The sequence below is a fragment of the Leptonychotes weddellii genome, chromosome 8 (assembly GCF_054177405.1).
Source record: "Leptonychotes weddellii isolate Sample4059 chromosome 8, ASM5417740v2, whole genome shotgun sequence".
In the NCBI taxonomy this organism is placed as follows: Eukaryota; Metazoa; Chordata; class Mammalia; order Carnivora; family Phocidae; genus Leptonychotes; species Leptonychotes weddellii.
The window spans coordinates 44,113,449-44,132,386 of NC_138376.1; the positions used below are offsets into that span (position 1 = coordinate 44,113,449).

The 18,938-nt window shown below is 41.0% G+C and overlaps 1 protein-coding gene across 4 annotated transcripts in view; it reads right to left on the bottom strand.

The window, feature by feature from the left end:
- RAB23 (RAB23, member RAS oncogene family) overlaps positions 1-18,532 on the bottom strand; it is a 35,812-nt gene extending 17,280 nt beyond the window's left edge. The window contains exons 1-3 of one of the 4 annotated variants that reach the window (XM_081828466.1): positions 18,238-18,529; positions 9,829-10,043; positions 5,125-5,210 (exon numbers count right to left, since the gene is read on the bottom strand). In XM_081828466.1, coding sequence (XP_081684592.1) covers positions 5,125-5,210; positions 9,829-9,983 — 241 coding nt within the window. In that variant the 5' untranslated portion in view covers positions 9,984-10,043; positions 18,238-18,529. Of the gene's footprint in view, positions 1-5,124; positions 5,211-9,828; positions 10,044-17,515; positions 17,647-17,981; positions 18,212-18,237 lie in introns of those variants that run through there. The other 3 variants (XM_081828463.1, XM_081828465.1, XM_081828464.1) reach the window with 3 other exon arrangements.
- Between the last annotated feature and the right edge of the window lie 406 nt (positions 18,533-18,938).

Here is an 18,938-nt window from a genome sequence, read left to right on the forward strand (position 1 = left end):
TCCACACTCACATAATTTAAAACAAATCTAAAGGACTTGCATAGTCTAATTCTGTTGTTCCTTAATTTTTGCATTTATAACAGAAATTTATAAACAGCTTCTTGTCCAGAGCCATTTCATTTCCAACAATTTATATTCACTTACATTCGTGAAAGATGATCCTTAAAAAAAATGTTTCCTTCTATTTATGAGCATAATCTCACATAATAGGCCTCAAGTCTATAACTTCATTTCTCCATATTGTTAGTCAAAAACATTTTTTTCTTAGAAACAAATCACAGTAAAAAAAACCACAATGAAAATGTTTTATATTGTACATAACTTTCTGTACTAAGTATGGCTTCTACTGCCTAGGGTGGATTTCTTAAGAATTTAAGAGGAGTCACTTGGGATCCCATAAGGGTTTCTAATGTGATCTGTGTTCTGTTCTTTACAAAGTCATGTTTCAACATGTCTCACTATACAATTAATGCAGCATTCTAAAAATATAACTGTGCCTTTATTTTTTCTTTTTTAAAGATTTTATTTATTTGACAGAGAGAGATACAGTGAGAGAGGGAATACAAGCAGGGGGAGGGGGAAGTGGGAGAGGGAGAAGGAGGCTCCCCACCGAGCAAGGAGCCCGATGCGGGGCTCGATCCCAGGACCCTGGGATCATGACCTGAGCCGAAGGCAGACACTTAACGACTGAGCCACCCAGGCGCCCCTAACTGTGCCTTTAAACAATGGTTTTTTATGGTAGGTCTTTTAAATGAATTATAATAAAATTTTTCTTCTTTAAATATAAATTTTTAAAATTTTTATGTATTTTGAATAATACATTTCTAGGACATAAATCAGTAAGTCCTAATTTTATAAGGCATGGTGTTTCCATCAATAAATTGATATCTTAATGCATTTTTCCCAGCCCTTACATTCTCTTCCTAATCTTCGTTTCTATTTAATTATATCATCATATTTGAATCTACACTAGTAGCAGATGATTACCCAGTTGCCTAGCTGGCGTCCAATTACCCTCCCTCCCTGAGAACACCTCTCCCTTACTGTATAGTAGCCTATGGTTTAGGCAGGCTGAACCTACCCTCTGCTCCGGGGGAGTAGGCCCTAAGTGCACCAAGCCAATTAGGGTAATCACATTCCTCTAACTACTTACAGTGATCTGGTCAAGGGTGATCTAATCAGATAAAAGCTCAGGACTTTTGATCCATTGTTGTGGGAATTAACTCTTTCCCCCCAAGGACGTGAACCAAAGCATGTGGCTTCCATTGCTGATGGTAGCAATCTTGCAACCAAAAGGAAAATCAGCATGAGGAACCCTACACTGGGAATGAGGCAAGTTAGGAGAATCAGTGGGGTTACAGTAAGAACAAACTATAACTAAAAGCTACGCTACTTCCACTTTTCTTTGTAGTTTGTTAGTTTGAGGTTGCTTTTCTGTTCTCAGCAACCAAAAGCATTCTGATGGAACCTCAAAGGAAAGCATATAAGAATATTCAATATGCCATTTCCCAAATTTACATATAATTGCCACTTTCTATTACTTAATTCATTTTGGGATGTGATGTTTATTCTTATAACTTAGAAAAAGAAGATGAAACATAAGACCTGTCTCAGTATCCTATGTTCTTTGCCGTTTTAACATGGTTGAACTAAAAAAATTACATTTTAAGAAAAGCCTTTTTTTGTTTTTAAAAGATTTTATTTATTTGACAGAGAGAGACACAGTGAGAGCAGGAACACAAGCAGGGGGAGTAGGAGGGAGAAGCAGGCTTCCTGCGGAGCAGGGAGCCCGATATGGGACTCGATCCCAGGACCCTGGGACCATGACCTGAGCCGAAGGCAGACGCTTAATGACTGAGCCACCCAGGCGCCCGAAAAGCCTTTTTTTTTTTTGACATATAATGTATTATTTGTTTCAGGGGTACAGGTCTGTGATTCATCAGTCTTACACAATACACAGTGCTCACCACCACACATAACCTCTTAAGAAAAGCTTGTAAGAGATAATCTATTTATAAGCTTAAGATCAACTTTAAGTTAAAATGTTAAGTATAGGGGCGCCTGGGTGGCTCAGTTGGTTAAGCATCTGTCTTGGACTTAGGTCACGAGTCTGCTTCTCCCTCTCCCTCGCAAATAAATAAAATCTTTAAAAATAAAATAAAATGGGGGCGCCTGGATGGCTCAGTCTTTAAGCATCTGCCTTCGGCTCAGGTCATGATCCCAGGGTCCTGGGATCGAGTCCCGCATTGGGCTCCCTGCTCAGCAGAAGGTCTGCTTCTCCCTCTTCCACTCCCCCTGCTTGTGTTCCCTCTCTCACTGTGTTTCTCTCTGTCAAATAAATAAATAAAATCTTTAAAAATAAATAAATAAAAAATAAGAATAAAATAAAATGTTAAGTGTAGGGAAACCAAAGCTGTTTGAAGCCTTGTAGTCTAAATGAAACAAAGCGGAAAAAAATTTAAACATCACCCACAGTAAATTAAGATAAAACAAGTAAATACTAACAATTATGGGTCCTCTTTTTAGTTTCTGGCAAAGAATGTTTTTGCAGACATTGTTAAGAGAAACTCTGATTTGTGGACACTTAAAAAGTACTAAACAAGAAGCACACAACAAGCCAGATGAGTCAAATTTTAAAAATTAAAAGATAATAATGTTGAACATCCCATAGTCTCATGGGATAAAATTTAAGAAAGCATTAATTCCTCAACTACAGAGGAAATAAAAATATTTTTAGCTACCTGGTCTGTTTTGGTTTTTTTTTTTTTAAAACCAAGGACCCGGGGCGCCTGGGTGGCTCAGTGGTTAAGCGTCTGCCTTCAGCTCAGGTCATGATCCCAGGCTCCTGGGATCGAGCCCCACATCGGGCTCCCTGCTCAGCGGGAAGCCTGCTTCTCCCTCTGCCTGCCGCTCCCCCTGCTTGTGCTCTCTGTCTCTGACAAGTAAATAAAATATTTAAAATAATAATAAAGTAGACTACAGACTTCGTGCTTTGAGAGGAAGTCCCACAAATAAATGACAGAGAACATGGAGTATGTGATTCAGAGAAGTGGCTTGAAAGAGCCAAGGCTCAGCCCTACTCCTCCCTAGTCACATGATCATGGGTAAACCTCTCCTCTTCTCCGTTTGCTTCCATATCAGTGAAGTGGGGATAACTCTACCTACTCTGCTAGCCTTACAGGACTCCTGTGAGCCTCAGACACATGAAGGATGTGAAAGATACCTTTGTGGGGCACCTGCTCAGGTAATGATCCCAGGGTCCTGGGATCTGGCTCCCTGCTCAGCGGGAAGTCTGCTTCTCCCTCTGCCTCTGCCCCTCCCCCCTGCTCTCTCCCTCTTTCTCTCAAATGAATAAATAAAATCTTAAAAAAAAAAGGCGGGGGAGAACCCAAGCTATCTTTTTTCCTCACAAAAGAACACATATTTCATGCTGAGAATTTAGAGAAAAAAAGCTAGGTAAAAATGATGAAAATCTCATGTACTCCTACTATTTTTTTATATGTCCCCTAGGGTTTTTTGTTTTGTTTTCTTTCTGTATGAATGGGGTGAAGAGGTATGGTGGTAATAACCCCACTAAGAAAATACAAATAATTTTTACTCAAGAATTAACTTTAGGGTGCCTGGGTGGCTCAGTTGGTTAAGCATCTGCCTTTGGCTCAGGTCATGATCCCAGGGTCCTGGGATGGAGCCCCACATTGGACTCCCTGCTCAGTGGGGAGGGAGCCTGCTTCTCCCTCTCCTCCCCACTTGTGAGCTGCTCTCTCTCTCTCTCTCAAATAATCTAAAAAAAAAATTAAAAAATTTAAGAATTAACTTTAGTTTTCGGGCCTGTTAATCAATAGTGCCAATGCTCATGAAATTAATAATTTGATAAAAATGCCATCTAGTCTAAGAGCTTTGAGCCGTAAGAACATAATTCCTGCCTCACGCCATGTTACAGGTGCTCAAGATCCAAACTAGCATCCACAGGAGAGCAACAGTCAAAACTACTGCCCCTGGGAAGGCTTTAAGGACACAGTAAATAGAATGAGAAGTAGTGGTGGCACCATTAGAATGATACCTGAGAGGTGTACCTCTCTTAATTTCTCAAGAAACCAAAATGTCTTCTTAGAGGAGGCAGTGGAAGTCAGGTTTCCCTGGTACCAAGTCAGAAAGGCAACTTCTTTGGTTGTTTTAAACTTTTTTTATTTTATTTATTTATTTGCCAGAGAGAGAGAGAGAGCACAAGCAGGGAGAGCAGCAGGCAGAGGGAGAAGCAGGCTTCCCGCTGAGCGGGGAGCCTGATGCGGGGCTCAATCCCAGGACCCTGGGACCATGACCTGAGCCCAAGGCAGGCGCCTAACCGACTGAGCCACCCAGGCGTCCCAAAAGGACAAAATTTTAGAGGAAAATATTAACGGAAACTTTAGAAATTTCCATTTAGAAATTTCAGCTTTCCTTGAGGAATTTAACCCCACATTTTAGACTCTTAAGTGCTACAGCTGGAGTTCTTTCCTTTTACGTGTATCTCACACTTCTCTGAACTCTTAGAGCACTGAGACGGCTTTATCCCCGCAATTTCATGCATCTTAACAAAGTGTCATCTTATTTGCAGGAACTTTACTTTTTCATGCCAGTTTCCACTCTCTGACCATAGAGTCATCTCCATGTGGTCGGAAATAGGCACTGAGCAATTTCTAACTGATTAGAACTGGGAATGCCGGGCGCCTGGGTGGCTCAGTCGTTAAGCGTCTGCCCTCGGCTCAGGTCATGATTCCAGGGTCCTGGGATCGAGCCCCGCATTGGGCTCCCTGCTCATCAGGGAGCCTGCTTCTCCCTCTCCCACTCCCCCTGCTGGTGTTCCCTCTCTCGCTGTGTCTCTCTCTGTCAAATAAATAAATAAAATCTTTAAAAAAAAAAAAAAGAACTGGGAATGCCTATAATAATTCCAAGGCAGAGACAAACTATAGTACACAGCGTTATTTGCCACTCAACAAGATCATTAGGAGAATAATGACCTAAGAGGTTTTTAAAAATACTCTGAAATTAATTCAAGTCTTCTTATAAAGAAACCCTTCTATGTGGAATAAAGTGAAGCTCTTTGTTTAGCCGAAAGAACATGCCCAAACAAACCCCACAATTTACCTCGATAGTAGGCCTTTGTTATTGCATCAAATTCCTCTTGACCTGCTGTATCCCACAACATCAGTCTGACATCTTCATCATTAACTCTGAAACAAGAGATGAATTCATTTCATATGTAAAGAAAACATCTTTAGTAACATAGCTTTGTGCATATTTCTGTTTTTCACGTCGGAAGGTTTTAAAACTACACTGTTGGTTTCCACTCTGAAAAAGTCTGAGTGATTTTAAGTGCTGACACCACTACCAGCAGTGAAACTAAAGGGGTGAAGACACTCCCCCAAAGCTGTAACTTCCTACATGATTTGAGTTTACCTGTCATGTTTTCTCCTTTAACAACAGTCACAGACAGTGGTGGTTCCAGGACTAGCAGCACGGGGAAGGGGATTCCCTTAGGTCAGTACTTGCTCTCCTCTTGCTATAACATTCAGGTCACAAGTGATAGAATAAGAATAAGAAAGGAAAGAAGCAAAAAAGGAAGAAAAGAAAGAAGGGAGGAAGAAAAGCAGCTTGGTTGCCCTACAACTTAGAAATTTACTCTTATTTTGTCATATAGTGCATTGCCTTATTCACAGTAGTTACATCTATAAAGTCACTGCAAACACTGAATTATCAAATACTGAAACACTGCTCCTAGGGCAAATACAGGGTTAGGTTCCTGTGACCCCTAGTTACATTTTCCCTAACGAATCAATACATAACCTTGTTGTGTTTTTTTGTGGTTCTGTTTAAAGATAACTTATTTAATACATATTGTTAATTCATTAACATTGAACTCAAGGCCAATAGCACTGTAACTCATGCGTAAATGAAGTGTACCTAACATACATATTTTCTCTATAAGGCACATCATAGCCTTCTTGTACTTAGGAAAACTAGACAGCACTATGCTTGGGGGCCATTTTAAACAGCGACATCATCAACAAGAAGTACAAAAATGTGGCACAAAAACAGACATGAGAAAACACTTGGTTATAGTGTGAGGGATGAAGAAAGAAGGAAGCGGGTAGCCTTGTTCGACCTAAGCTGAGAATGTGTATGTAGGGTAGCAAATATTTACTGCTCTGTGCATATCCACGAATGACCACCAAAGCACTGGGAGTATTGACTCTGGGGATACAAATAGATTTTAGCAAGTAGATCAGTTGCAAATATGGAACCTATAAACAATGAGAACCTTAAAGTATAACTATGGAATCTACAAATATTGAGGATCACCTGTATATTTAAAATATTAATTTGGTTCAGATAACAAATATAAAAATGAACATCATGAAGGCTTAAAATGAATCCTCAAAATATCTGAGAAAGGAAGTAAACACAGAAGTGTTTATAAAAGAAGGCAATAGGGGGATGCCTGGGTGACTCAGTCGTTAAGCGTCTGCCCTCGGCTCAGGTCATGATCCCAGGGTCCTGGGATCGAGTCCCGCATCGGGCTCCTTGCTCAGCGGGGAGCCTGCTTCTCCCTCTCCCTCTGCTTGTGCTCTCTCTGTCAAATAAATAAAATCTTTAAAAAAAAAAAAAAAGATTTCCTTTTCTTTGGAGTATTTAGTCCTGCCAAATCTGCTCTTATTTCTTTAAAACAAATTATTAATTCTCTAACTTTGAGATAGTCTTAGGATCCTATAATAGTTGAAAACTGTTCTGAGAGACAGGTAACTGTCCTTCCAAATAAAACAGGCATGCCTTGTTTCATTGCACTTTGCTTTACTGTGCTTAAGAGAGACTGTTTTTTGTTGTTGTTGTTTTTTTTTTACAAATTGCGGGTTTATGGCAACCCTGCATTCAGCAATTCTATCAGCACCACTTTTCCAACAGCATTTCTCACTTTGTGTCTCTGTGCCACATTTTGGTAATTCTTACAATTTTTCAAATTTTTTCATTATTATATTTGTTATGGTGATCTCTAATGAGTGATCTTCATGTTACTATTATAATGGTTTTGGGGTGCCAGAGACTGCTTCCACATAAGATGGACAACTCAGTGGATCACTGTCGTGTGTGCTCACACTGTTCCACCAACCAGCCCTTCCTCCATCTCCCTCCCTTTTCTTGGGTCTCCCTATTCCCTGAGACATAGCAATACTGAAATCAAGCCAATTAATAGCCCTACAGTGGCCTCTAAGTGTTCAAGTGAAAGGAAAAGCCACACATCTCTCACTTTAAATCAAAAGCTAGAAATGATTAAGCTTAGTGAGGAAAGCATGTTGAAAGCTGAGATAAGCTGAAAGCTAGGCCTCTTGTGCCAGGTAGCCAAGTTGTGAAGGCAAAGGAAAAGTTCTTGAAGGAAATTAAAAGTGCCACTCCAGGGGCACCTGGCTGGGTCAGTCAGTAGAGTATACGACTCTTGATCTCAGGGTCATGAGTTTGAGCCCCAAGTTGGGTGTAGAGATTACTTTAATAAACAAACAAACAAATAAATAAATGTGCTACTCCAGGGAACACACAGGTGATAAGAAAGCAAAACAGCCTCACTGCTGTATGGAGGAAGTTTTGGTGATCTGGAGAGAAGATAAAACCAGCCACACATTCCCTTAAACCAAAGCTTAATCCAGAGAAAGGTCCTAACTCTCCTCAATTCTCTGAAGGCTGAGAGAGGTGAGGAAGGTGCAGAAGAAAAGTTTGAAGCTAGCAGAGGAGGGTTCATGAGGTTGAAGGAAAGATGCTGCCTGTGGAACGTAAAAGTACAAGGTGAAGAAGCAGGTGCTGATGTAGAAGCTGCGGCAGCTTACCCAGAAGCTCTAGCTAAGAGAATTCCTGAAGGTGCTACACTAAACAGCAGATTTTCAGGGTGGATGAAACAGCTTTCTACTGGAGAGTTGGCATTAAGGATGTTCATAGCTAGAGAGAAGTCAGTGCCAGGCTTCAAAGCTTCAAAGGACAAGTTGACTCCCTTGTTAGGGGCTAATGCCACTGGTAACTTTAAGTTGAAGCCAATGCTTATTTGCCATTCTGAAAATTCTAGGGCCTTTAAGAATTATGCTAAATTTACTACTCACATCTGTTTACATGATGGTTTGCTGAATATTTTAAGCACACTGTTGAGACCTACTGCTGAGAACAAAAATTCCTCCAAAATTTGATTGCTCATTGACAATGGACTGGTCACCCAAGAGCTCTGATGGAGATGTACAGTGAGAGAATGTTGTTTTCATGTCTGCTACCACAACATCCATTCTGTGGCCCATGGATCAAGAAGTAATTTTGACTTTCAAGCCTTTATGATTTAAGAAATACACTGTGTAAGGTTATAACTGCCACAGATGGTGATTCCTCTGATGGATGTAGGCAAAGAAGATTGAAAACTTTATAGAAAAAGATTCACCATTCTAGATGCCATTAAGAACATTCATGATTCACTGGAAGAGATCAAATATCAACATCAACAAGACTTTGGAAGAAGTAGATTCCAACTCTCATAGATGAGTTTGAGGGGTTCAAGACTTCTATGGAGGAAGTAACTGAAGAATGGGTGGAAACAGCAAGAGACCTGGAATTAGAAGTGGAGACTGATGATGTGACTGAATTGCTGCAATCATGTGATAAAACTTAAACAGATGAGGAGTTGCTTATTATGAACGAGCAAAGAAAGTGGTTTCTTGGCATGGAATCTACTCCTGGTGAAGATGCTGTGCAGACTGTTGAAATGACAACAAAGGCTTTAGAATATTAAATAAACTTAGTTGATCAAGTAGCAGCAGGGTTTGAGAGAATTTTTTTTTAAGTTTTTAATTTTAATTCCAGTATAGCTAGCATACAGTGTTACATTAGTTTCAGGTATACAATACAGTGATTCAATAGGGGTTGAGAGAATCGACTCCAATTTTGAATGAAGTTCTACTGTGGGTAAAATGCCATCAAATGGCATCATATGCTATAGAGAAATCATTCCTGAAAGGTAGAGTGAATAAATGAGGCAAACTTCACTGTTGTCTTATGTTAAAAAATCACCACAACCACCCCCAGTTTCAGCAGCCACCACTCTGATTGATCAGTCAGCAGCCATCAACATCGAGGCAAGACTCTTCACCAGCAAAAAGATTCAGACTTGGTGAAAGATCAGAGGATGCTTACCATTTTTTAGCAATAAAGTATTTTTAAATGAAGGCATGTACATTATTTTTTTTAGACATAATGGTATCACATACCTAGCAGACTACAGTATAATGTAAACATAACTTTTACATGCACTGCAAAACCAAAAAAATTCATTTGACTCGCTTTTTGCGGTGGTCTGGAACTGAACCTGCAAAATCTCCAAGTTGAGCTTGTAGTGGACAGAAATCTCATTAGAGTCAAGCATCAGTTTGTGTTTAAGAAGTATGAAAGGTGCCACCAATAAATATAAAACCGATACAAGATAGAAAGGGTGGGGAAGGAATTATGAAAAAAGAGGGGAAATGAGGAAGGGAAAATAGATGAAAGGTGAAAAAAAGACAGAAGGATAAAAATACACACAGGAATGTGTTAACTAACTAGAATGTAAATAAAAACTTTAAACATTAAAGAGAATGGAAAAAGAAAAAGAAAAAAAAAAAAGATACACACAGGACTGAGTATTTGAAAACACCACCAACTGTCTCATTAGCCACTGCCATCAGACTGGATCCTAACCTTGGACTGTACTGCAATTAGTATTATTCCAGTGAAACCCTGGGATAGAGTTCACAAATCAAAACTGAGGGGATAAAGTAGCCAAGTACATACTGGATCTGTCGCTCCAAAAAATCAACTCCAATGGTTTTCTTGTAGTCTTTTGTAAAAATGCCTTTGCAATATCGCTGAATCATACTTGATTTTCCAACTGCTCCATTCCCTACAACCACCATCTTGATGGCCACTTCCATATCTTCCTCCAACATTTTTGCAGTTGAAAAGGCTTCTGAACCAACTTTAATCCAGGTGATCAGATCTTCTCAAATCTGTGGTTTAAAATGAAATTATGTTTCATAACATAGAAATTGTACAGAATATTACAATTTTATTTTATTTTTTTTAAGATTTTATTTATTTATTTGACAGAGAGAGACACAGCAAGAGAGGAAACACAAGCAGGGGGAATGGGAGAGGGAGAAGCAGGCTTCCCGCTGAGCAGGGAGCCCGATGCGGGGCTCCATCCCAGGACTCTGGGATCATGACCTGAGCCGAAGGCAGACGCTTAACGACTGAGCCACCCAGGTGCCCCAAAATATTATAATTTTAAAAACTGATTTATTTATTTGAGAGAGAATGTGTGCGAGCAGGGGGAGGGGCAGAGGGAGAGGGAGAGAATCTCAAGCAGACTCTCTGCTGAGCGCGGAGCCGGACCTGGGGCTGGATCCCAGGATCCTGAAATCATGACCTGAGTTGAAACCAAGAGTCAGACGCTTAAAAGACTGAGCCACCCAGGCACCCCAAAAATTGTACAAAATAAGCCATAATTGTTTTATGAAGAAATAACTATAGTGCATTGCAAGAATTTTTCCATGATGGAGGTCCCCTTACCACCCTGTTTATATCATGTAAATTCATTGAAAGGAGGTACAATAACATCATTCACTTTTGAATCCTGAACAATAGCACACAATATATGACATCAGGTATTAATAAATGCCTAGATTACGTAGTTCTACCTTTCAATGAGACTAAGACTAAGACTGCAGTGTTAGAATTGAGGTCTGATTGAAAGCTGCCACTTACTAGTTCTGTGCTCTAAGTGACGTTACTGGCTAACCTCTTTAGGCTTCAGTTTAACTGAGGATATCTACCTCAGAAGATTGTTGATCAATGGTACATATAAAGAACTTAGCATAGTGCAAATTAAGCATTCAGGGACGCCTCGATGGCTCATCAGTCGGTTTAAGCATCTGCCTTCGGCTCAGGTCATGATCCCAGGGTCCTGGGATCGAGCCCCGCATCGGGCTCCTTGCTCAGCAGGGAGCCTGCTTCTCCCTCTGCCTGCCGCTCCCCCTGCTTGTGCTCTCTCTCTCTCTCTAACAAATAAATACATAAAAATCTTAAAAAAAAAAAAAGAAAATTAAGCATTCAAAAAATGGTAGTTTAGTTTTATACAACATAATAAATCCTCCACAGTTACCCCACATGGGCAACAAATACAAAATCTAAGGAAACTGCTTGTTCGATCTCACAGGTAATAATTAATATCCCTAGAAAAGCACCCCAAAGAAAGATTTTGTGTAATAATATACAACTGTAACAGCACTGGACTCTTACTGTTCAGGTTACAATGACTCCTTCACAAATAATCTTATACCACACATTCGTTCTTTAGTTTCAGACTAGTTACAGTTACTCATATAATGAAAGTAATACAATGTGTACTGCTTGCATTTTAGACTGAAAAGAACAGAAAGTCAATTTCTTAGGAAAATTACTAGTTAAGTTCCTGACTACTGTTATATGTTATAATATTATATTCCAACTCCCTTAACTGAAAATCCATCTATACCACCACTACACAAAACAAGTCTGAAACATGAAGAACATTCCTCTCCGCTCCTCATGGAGTCTCAATAATTGTCCCTAGTGCTTCACAAACTTGCACAATCATAAGAATCATCTAGGAAGATTTGTTAAAGTATAGGTTCTAGGTGTCCACCTCAAACATAATTAAATGATGTAAAAAAATAGAGTATCAGAATGAAAAGAAGAATGTGGTAGGAGCAAAAATACAGGTAAATACAACAGATTTCTCTTGAGCATTCTAAATTATGTTTGACTCAAACACAACTGTGTGGTTTTCAATATGTGTAGAGAAAATATTTAACATAATTAATTATAAATGGGAGAGGTCAACGGAATGTAAAGGGAGGTAAGATTTCTATGCTTCCCTTGAACTGGTAAAATGTTGACACCAACGGATTGTGATAAATTATATATATGTAGTGTATACAGTATAATACCTAGAGCAACCACTAAAGAAGTTACACAAAGAGGGGCACCTGGGTGGTTTGGTTAGTTAAGAGTCTGCTTTAGGCTCAGGTCATGATCTCGGGGTCCTGGGATCAAGCCCCCGCATCTGGCTCCAAGCTTACCATGGAGCCTGCTTCTCCCACTTCCTCGGCCCCTCCCCCAACTCATGCACTCTCCCACTCTCTCTCAAATAAATAAAATCTTTAAAAAAAAAAAAAAGTTATGCAAAGAGATATACTCAAAAACACTACAATAAAACAAAATGAAAGTCTAATAACACAATAAAACTATCAGAATCTAATTGGCATTTTTTTTAAAGATTTTATTTATTTATGTCAGAGAGAGAGAGAGCACAAGTAGGGGGAGTAGCAGGCAGAGGAGGCAGAAGGAGAAGCAGGCTCCCCACCGAGCAGGGAGCCCGATGCGGGACTCGATCCCAGGACCCTGGAATCATGACCTGAGCTAAAGGCAGACGCTTAACCAACTGAGCCACCCAGGCGTCCCTCTAACTGGCATTTATAGAACTGTCCATACAACAGAATATACTTTTTTCTTTTAAAGATTTTATTTATTTATTGAGAGACAGAAAGAGTGTAAGCAGGGGGAGAGGCAGAAGGAGAGGGAGAAAAAATCTCAGACTCTGCACGGAGTCTGTCTCGGGGCTTGAACTTACAACCTTAAGATCATGACCTGAGCCAAAATCAAGAGCCGGACAATCTGACTGAGCCACCCAGGCGCCCCAGAACATACTTTTTTTTCAAGTACCCATTAAATATATACCAAGATAAAACAGATTCTAGGCCATAAAACAAACTTCAATAAACTTAAAATAATGAGACTACAACGCAATCAAACTAGAAATCAGTAACAGAAAGATAACAGGAAAACCTGCAAACATATGCAAACTAAAAACACAGACTTCTAACTTCTAAAGAACCTGTGGGCCAAAGAAAGAAGCTCAAAAGACATTTTTTTCAAATAATTAAACTGAATTAAAATGAAAATACAAAATGTGAAAATTTGTGGGACATAGCTAATGTAGTGCTGAGAGGGAAAATTATAGCACTAAATGCTTACCATAGAAAAGAAGTTAAGTCTCAAATCAATAATTTAAACTCTCACCTCAAGAAACTAGAAAAAGAAGAGCAAAATAAACCCAAAGCAAAGGATGGAAATAATAGAAGCAAGCAGAAATCACTGAAATTGAAAACAGAAAAATAGGGAAAATTAAACAAAAAACTTTCTTTAAAGGTAAAAAAAAACTGAATAACTCAGGAAAAAAAAAAAAGAGAAGATACAAATTACCAGTATTAGGAATAAAATCAGGAATGTCACTGTGGACTTTGCAGACTCAAAAGGATCATGTAACAAAACAACTCTACACACATAAATTTGACAACTTAGGGAGGCCTGGGTAGCTTAGTCCGTTAAGCATATGACTCTTTTTTTTTTTAAATTAATTAATTAATTAATTAATTAATTAATTAATTTATTTGACAGAGAAAGACACAGTGAGAGAGGGAACACAAGCAGGGGGAGTGGGAGAGGGAGAAGCAGACTCCCCGCCGAGCAGGGAGCCCGATGCGGGACTCGATCCAGGGACTCCAGGATCATGACCTGAGCCGAAGGCAGTCGCTTAACCAACTGAGCCACCCAGGCGCCCAAGCATCTGACTCTTAATTTTGGCTCAGGTCATGATCTCAGGGTCGTGAGATGGAGCCCCGCACACTCTCTCCCTCTGCCCCTTAAAAAATTGACAACTTAGATGAAATGGACCAATTCCTTAAAAAGCATTAAGTACCACAACTCACTGAAAATGAAATAGATAATCTGAATAGCCCTGTAACTATAAAGGAAATTGAACTTGTAACTTAAAATCTCAAAGACAAATCTCCAGGCTCAGGTGATTTCACTGGAGAATTTTACCAAACCTTTCAAGAATTGACAGCAATGATATACACTCTCTTCCAGAATACAGAAGAGAAGGGAATACTTCCCAACTTATTTTATAAAGCCAGTATTATTTTTTTTGTTTATTCATTTGAGACAAAGACATACAGAGAGAGAGAGAGCATGAGCAGGGAGAGAAGCAGAGGGAGAGGGAGAAGCAGGCTCCCTGCTGAGCCAGGAGCCCAATGTGGGGCTTGATCCCAGGACCCCGGGATCATGACCTGGGCCGAAGGCAGACGCTTAACCATCTGAGCCACCCAGGCGCCCCAAGCCAGTATTATTTTGATACCAACACAAAAACAGTACCAAAAAACAAAACAAAAACAACTGGCAAGGACACACAAAAGTCCTCAACAAAATATTAGTAAATCAAATCTAGGAATATACAAATAGAATAACTAGGACCAAGTGGGCTTTATTCTGGGAATGCAAGGCTGGTTCAATACTCAAAAATCAGTGTAATCTACCAAATTAACAAAGTAAAAAAGAAAAACCTCATCACCATATCAACTGAAACAGAGGAAATATATAACAAAATTCAAATCCGTTTGTCAGAAAAATAGTCCACAAACTAGAAACAGAAGACTTCTTCAGCCTCATAAATGTCATCTATTAAAAAAACTCCACAGCTAACATTATACTTAACTCTGAAAGCCTGCTTTTTTTTTTTCAAGTAAACTCTACGCACAACATGGGACTCAAACTCATGACCCAGAGATCAAGAGTCGCATGCTCTACTGACTGAGCTAGCCAGGTGCCCCTGAAAGCCGGACTGCTTTAACCTTTAGACTGAGAACAAGGTAAGTATTTTCACTCTCAGTACTCCTATTCATCATACACAAAGTCTTAGCCAGAAACTAGGTGACAAAAATAAATAAAACTCTTACAAGTTAGAGAAAAATTAAATAAAACTGCCCTTATTCACAAATTACATGAGTGTCTTTACAGAAAACTCCAAGGAATTAAAAAAAAAAAAAAATCCCAGAACGAATAAATGAGTTTAGCAAGGACACGGGATACAAGGGCAACACACAACACTGAATTGTATTTCTATACCCTAACAACATAAAATTTGAAAAATTGTACATTTTTATTTTTTAAATTTATTTTATTTATTTAAGTAATCTCTACACCCAACATGGGGCTGGAACTCACAACCCCAAGATCAAGAGTCACATGCTGTTCCAACTGAGCCAGCCAACCACCCATGAAAACAAAATTTTTAAGTGACATTTATAAAAGTTCCCCCAAAATTAAATACTTTGGTATAAATTTAACAAAACATGTACAGGACCTATATGCTGAAAATTATAAATCACTAATGAAACAAAGACCTAAATAAATAAAAAGCTGTGCCATGTTCACAGATTGGAAGACTCAAAAAAGTAAAAACAGCACTTCTCCCCAAATCAATCCATGGTTTAATCCAATTCCAAAGCGCCAGCAGGATTTTCTGCAGTTGAGACAAGCTGATTCTAAACGTTATATGGAAAGGCAGATAAACTAGAATAGCTAACACAATTTTTAAAAAGAATAAAATCGGAGGAAATCATAGTAGCCAATTTTAAGACACCATAAAGCTATACTAATTAACAAAGTGTGATACTGGGGGTGCCTGGGTGGCTCAGTCGGTTAAAAGTCTGCCTTCAGCTCAGGTCATGATCTCAGGGTCCTGGGATTCAGCCCGGGGTGGGGCTCCCTGCTCTGCGGGGAGTCTGCTTCTCCCTCTCCCTCTGCTCCCCCAACTGCCCCCTGCTTGTACTCAGGTACTCTCTCTCTCAAATAAATAAATAAAATCTTTAAAAAATAAAATAAAATAAATAAAGTAAAAGAATAATTTTTAGAAGAAATCTTTTACAAGCTGAAAATGTTGATCTGCGGTTAGGCAGAGTTCTTAGACATCATACCAAAAAAATTTCCACAAAAGGAAAAATTGATAAATTAGACTTCACAAAAATTAAAAACATTTGCTCTGTGAATGATACTGTTAAAAGAATGAAAAGACAAGCTACAGACTGCGAGAAAATATTTGCAAAGCACATATCTACCAAATAACTTGTATCCAGAACATATAAAGAACCCTCAAAACTCAACATAAGGAAAAAAAAAAACCATAAGAAAGCAAACAACCCATTTAAAAAATGGGCAATACTCTTGCCCAGATACCCATCAAAGATTATATATGCCAAATAAGCACATAAAAAGATATTCAAAATCATTAGTCATTAGTTAAGACACACTAAAACCATGGGATACCACTACACGCCTATGAGATGGCTAAATTTAAAATTACTGACAATACCAAGTGCTTACAAGGATGTGGAACAATTGGTAGTCTCACACGGTGCTGGTAAGAATGCAAAATGGTAACAGCCACTCTGGAAACCAGCATGACAGTTCCTTACAAAGTTAAACATCTTTTATATGACCCTGCAATCTCATTCCTAGCAATACCCTACAGAAATGCGAACTTATGTTCACACAAAAACCTGTACACGAATGTTTATAGCAGCTCTATTCATAATCACCAAGAATTGGAAACACTCCAAATGTCCTTCAGTGGATGGATGTTTAAACAAACTGGCACATCCATCTAATGGAACATTACTTAGCAATAAAAAAAAGAAGACATTGTTGATACATTCAACTTTGAGGAATCTCAAAGGCATTATGCTGAGTGAAAGAAGTCAGCATCAAAAGGTTACATATTGTATGATTCCACTTATATGACATCTGGAAAAGTTTAGTAATTGCCAGGGGTTAGGGGAAGGATATAAAAAGATAGCATGAATTTGGGGTGGGAGGTGATAAGCACTGTTCTATGTCCTGAATGTCGTGGTGACTGCAGTAATCTAAAATTCACAGAACGGCACACCCCTTAAAAAGTCAATTTTAGGGGCGCCTGGGTGGCTCAGTTGTTAAGCGTCTGCCTTCGGCTCAGGTCATGGTCCCAGGGTCCTGGGATTGAGCCCCGCATGGGGCTCCCTGCTTGGCGGGAAGCCTGCTTCTCCCTCTCCCACTCCCCCTGCTTGCGTTCCCTCTCTCCCTGTGTCTCTCTCTGTCAAATAAATAAAATAAAATCTTAAAAAAAAAAGTCAATTTTACCGTATCATTTTAAAAATAAAATTTAAAAAAGAAAAGCCTAATCAGATTTTAACACAGCCAGTCTGGTGATTATCAGCTACTACTGCCCTGTAGACTTAATGCACTCTATCAAAACAGTTAAGTTCTTAGAAAATAAGATAATTCTGAGTATAATAATTAAAGGCTTACAGCAATGCTTTGCATAAATACTCTTTTCTAAATACGTTTTCCCCAAATTTAATTTTAAAAACTTTTCCAACCAATGCAGTCTAATAAATTAGAAAAGGTACTTAAGTACAGGTACGATTGTGTTTATAACACTGGGAAAAACTTGTTAGGTCCAATGAAATTACCTAGAACACGTTAGGAGTTACATAAAACCTAGAGAAACGACCCTTTCAGACTCTACCGGTACTCCTGATAGTGAAGTTAATGCTCTCTCACGCACCCTCAGGTTCTAACGTCTGGGAGCTGCCGAAGGCTCCTTGGTTCTCCGAGTTAAGTAATTCTGTGGCAGCCAGTATCAATGAAATAGTGCAGTCTGGCTCATTCATATTCCAGCAGTCTCTGAGCAAGAAACTAGAGAAGGGTGGGGCCGCGGGAAGGAGGGGGCCCCGCCGCAGGGAGGAGGGGGTTCTAAAAGCCAGGGCAGAGCTTGGGACCCCCCTCCTGACCAAACCGCACCCGGCACTTGACGCTCCTTGTTGGTGTCTCGCCCGGCCTGGGTCGCCCCTTCCCCATGTGGGCGCTGGGAGTGGGCAAGAAGCTGGGTGCTCAGCCAGGCTGCAGGCCAGCGCCTCGCCCCCGCTCCGTCTCCCTCCTTCCCGCCCAAGGGGCAATTCCAGGGACTCACACCCTGGGAGCCCGGGCCGCTGGGTGCTGAGAGCGGCTGCCGGGCAGGTAGTGCCGCCCACCTTCTCCAGCCGGAACTTGGGTACGGCGCTCAGAGGCTGGGGAGCGGGCGCTCAGCGGCCGGGGCCGGGGGATGGGAGCCTGGGCCTGGAGGCCCCTGCCCCCCACACCCCTCTACGTAGAGTCCCCGGAGTACGGCATATCCCGGGACCCCGGGAAGAAGCGGGTCCCTCCCCAGCAGAGCTGGGGGAGCCCTCAGCCACTGCAGAGGGCGAGTCAGAGCCGCGCCGCTGCCCGGGAGTGCAAGCCGCTACTCACCGTCCCCCGCCCGGCGCGACCGGCTCCTCCTGGTCGCGGCGCAACCGCTACCGCCGCCGGCGCCACCACCACCACCTCCTCCTCCTCCTAGGGCGCCGCTCCCCCGGCGGGGCCGCCTGGCTGGCTCGAGGCTTCCTTCGCTCCTTTAAGAATGACTATGATTTTTTAACGAACTTTATTGGCAGCCAGGGCTCGGAACAAGCGTCTTGGCAGCAAATCCGGCAAGGGCGGTGGGGCGCGGGAGACTCGACTCCCCTCATCTGTGGACCCGCCGCTCTGCGGAGCATGCGCTGGGCTTGGTCTGCGCATGCTCCGCAAGGACCGGGTCCGCCGCCCCGCTCCACCCCAGTTTTGGCTGGTGCCGGGGAGGGCGGCTGCTTTGCGTTCCCGGTGCCTCCCGGGCCCCGGTAGCAGTGGGGAGACGAGCGGCGGGCAGGAACGCCTAGATCGTGGACCCTAGTAAAGAACTGACAGGAAGGTCCGCCTAAGTTTCGCCTACTAAGTGACCAGCTTTCCAGAGGACTTGCCCCGCCTTGGACACACACCTTATTTTCTTCGCCCGATGACATCCAAGGAGTAGAGTGAGCAAAAATGTTGAGCAAAACCGAAAACGCACTCACAGCCCACACCTGGCGGCTGGACAAAGTAGATGTCTGAGATGGTTAACAATTGAGAGAACCAAGCCAACAACTAAAAGGTCC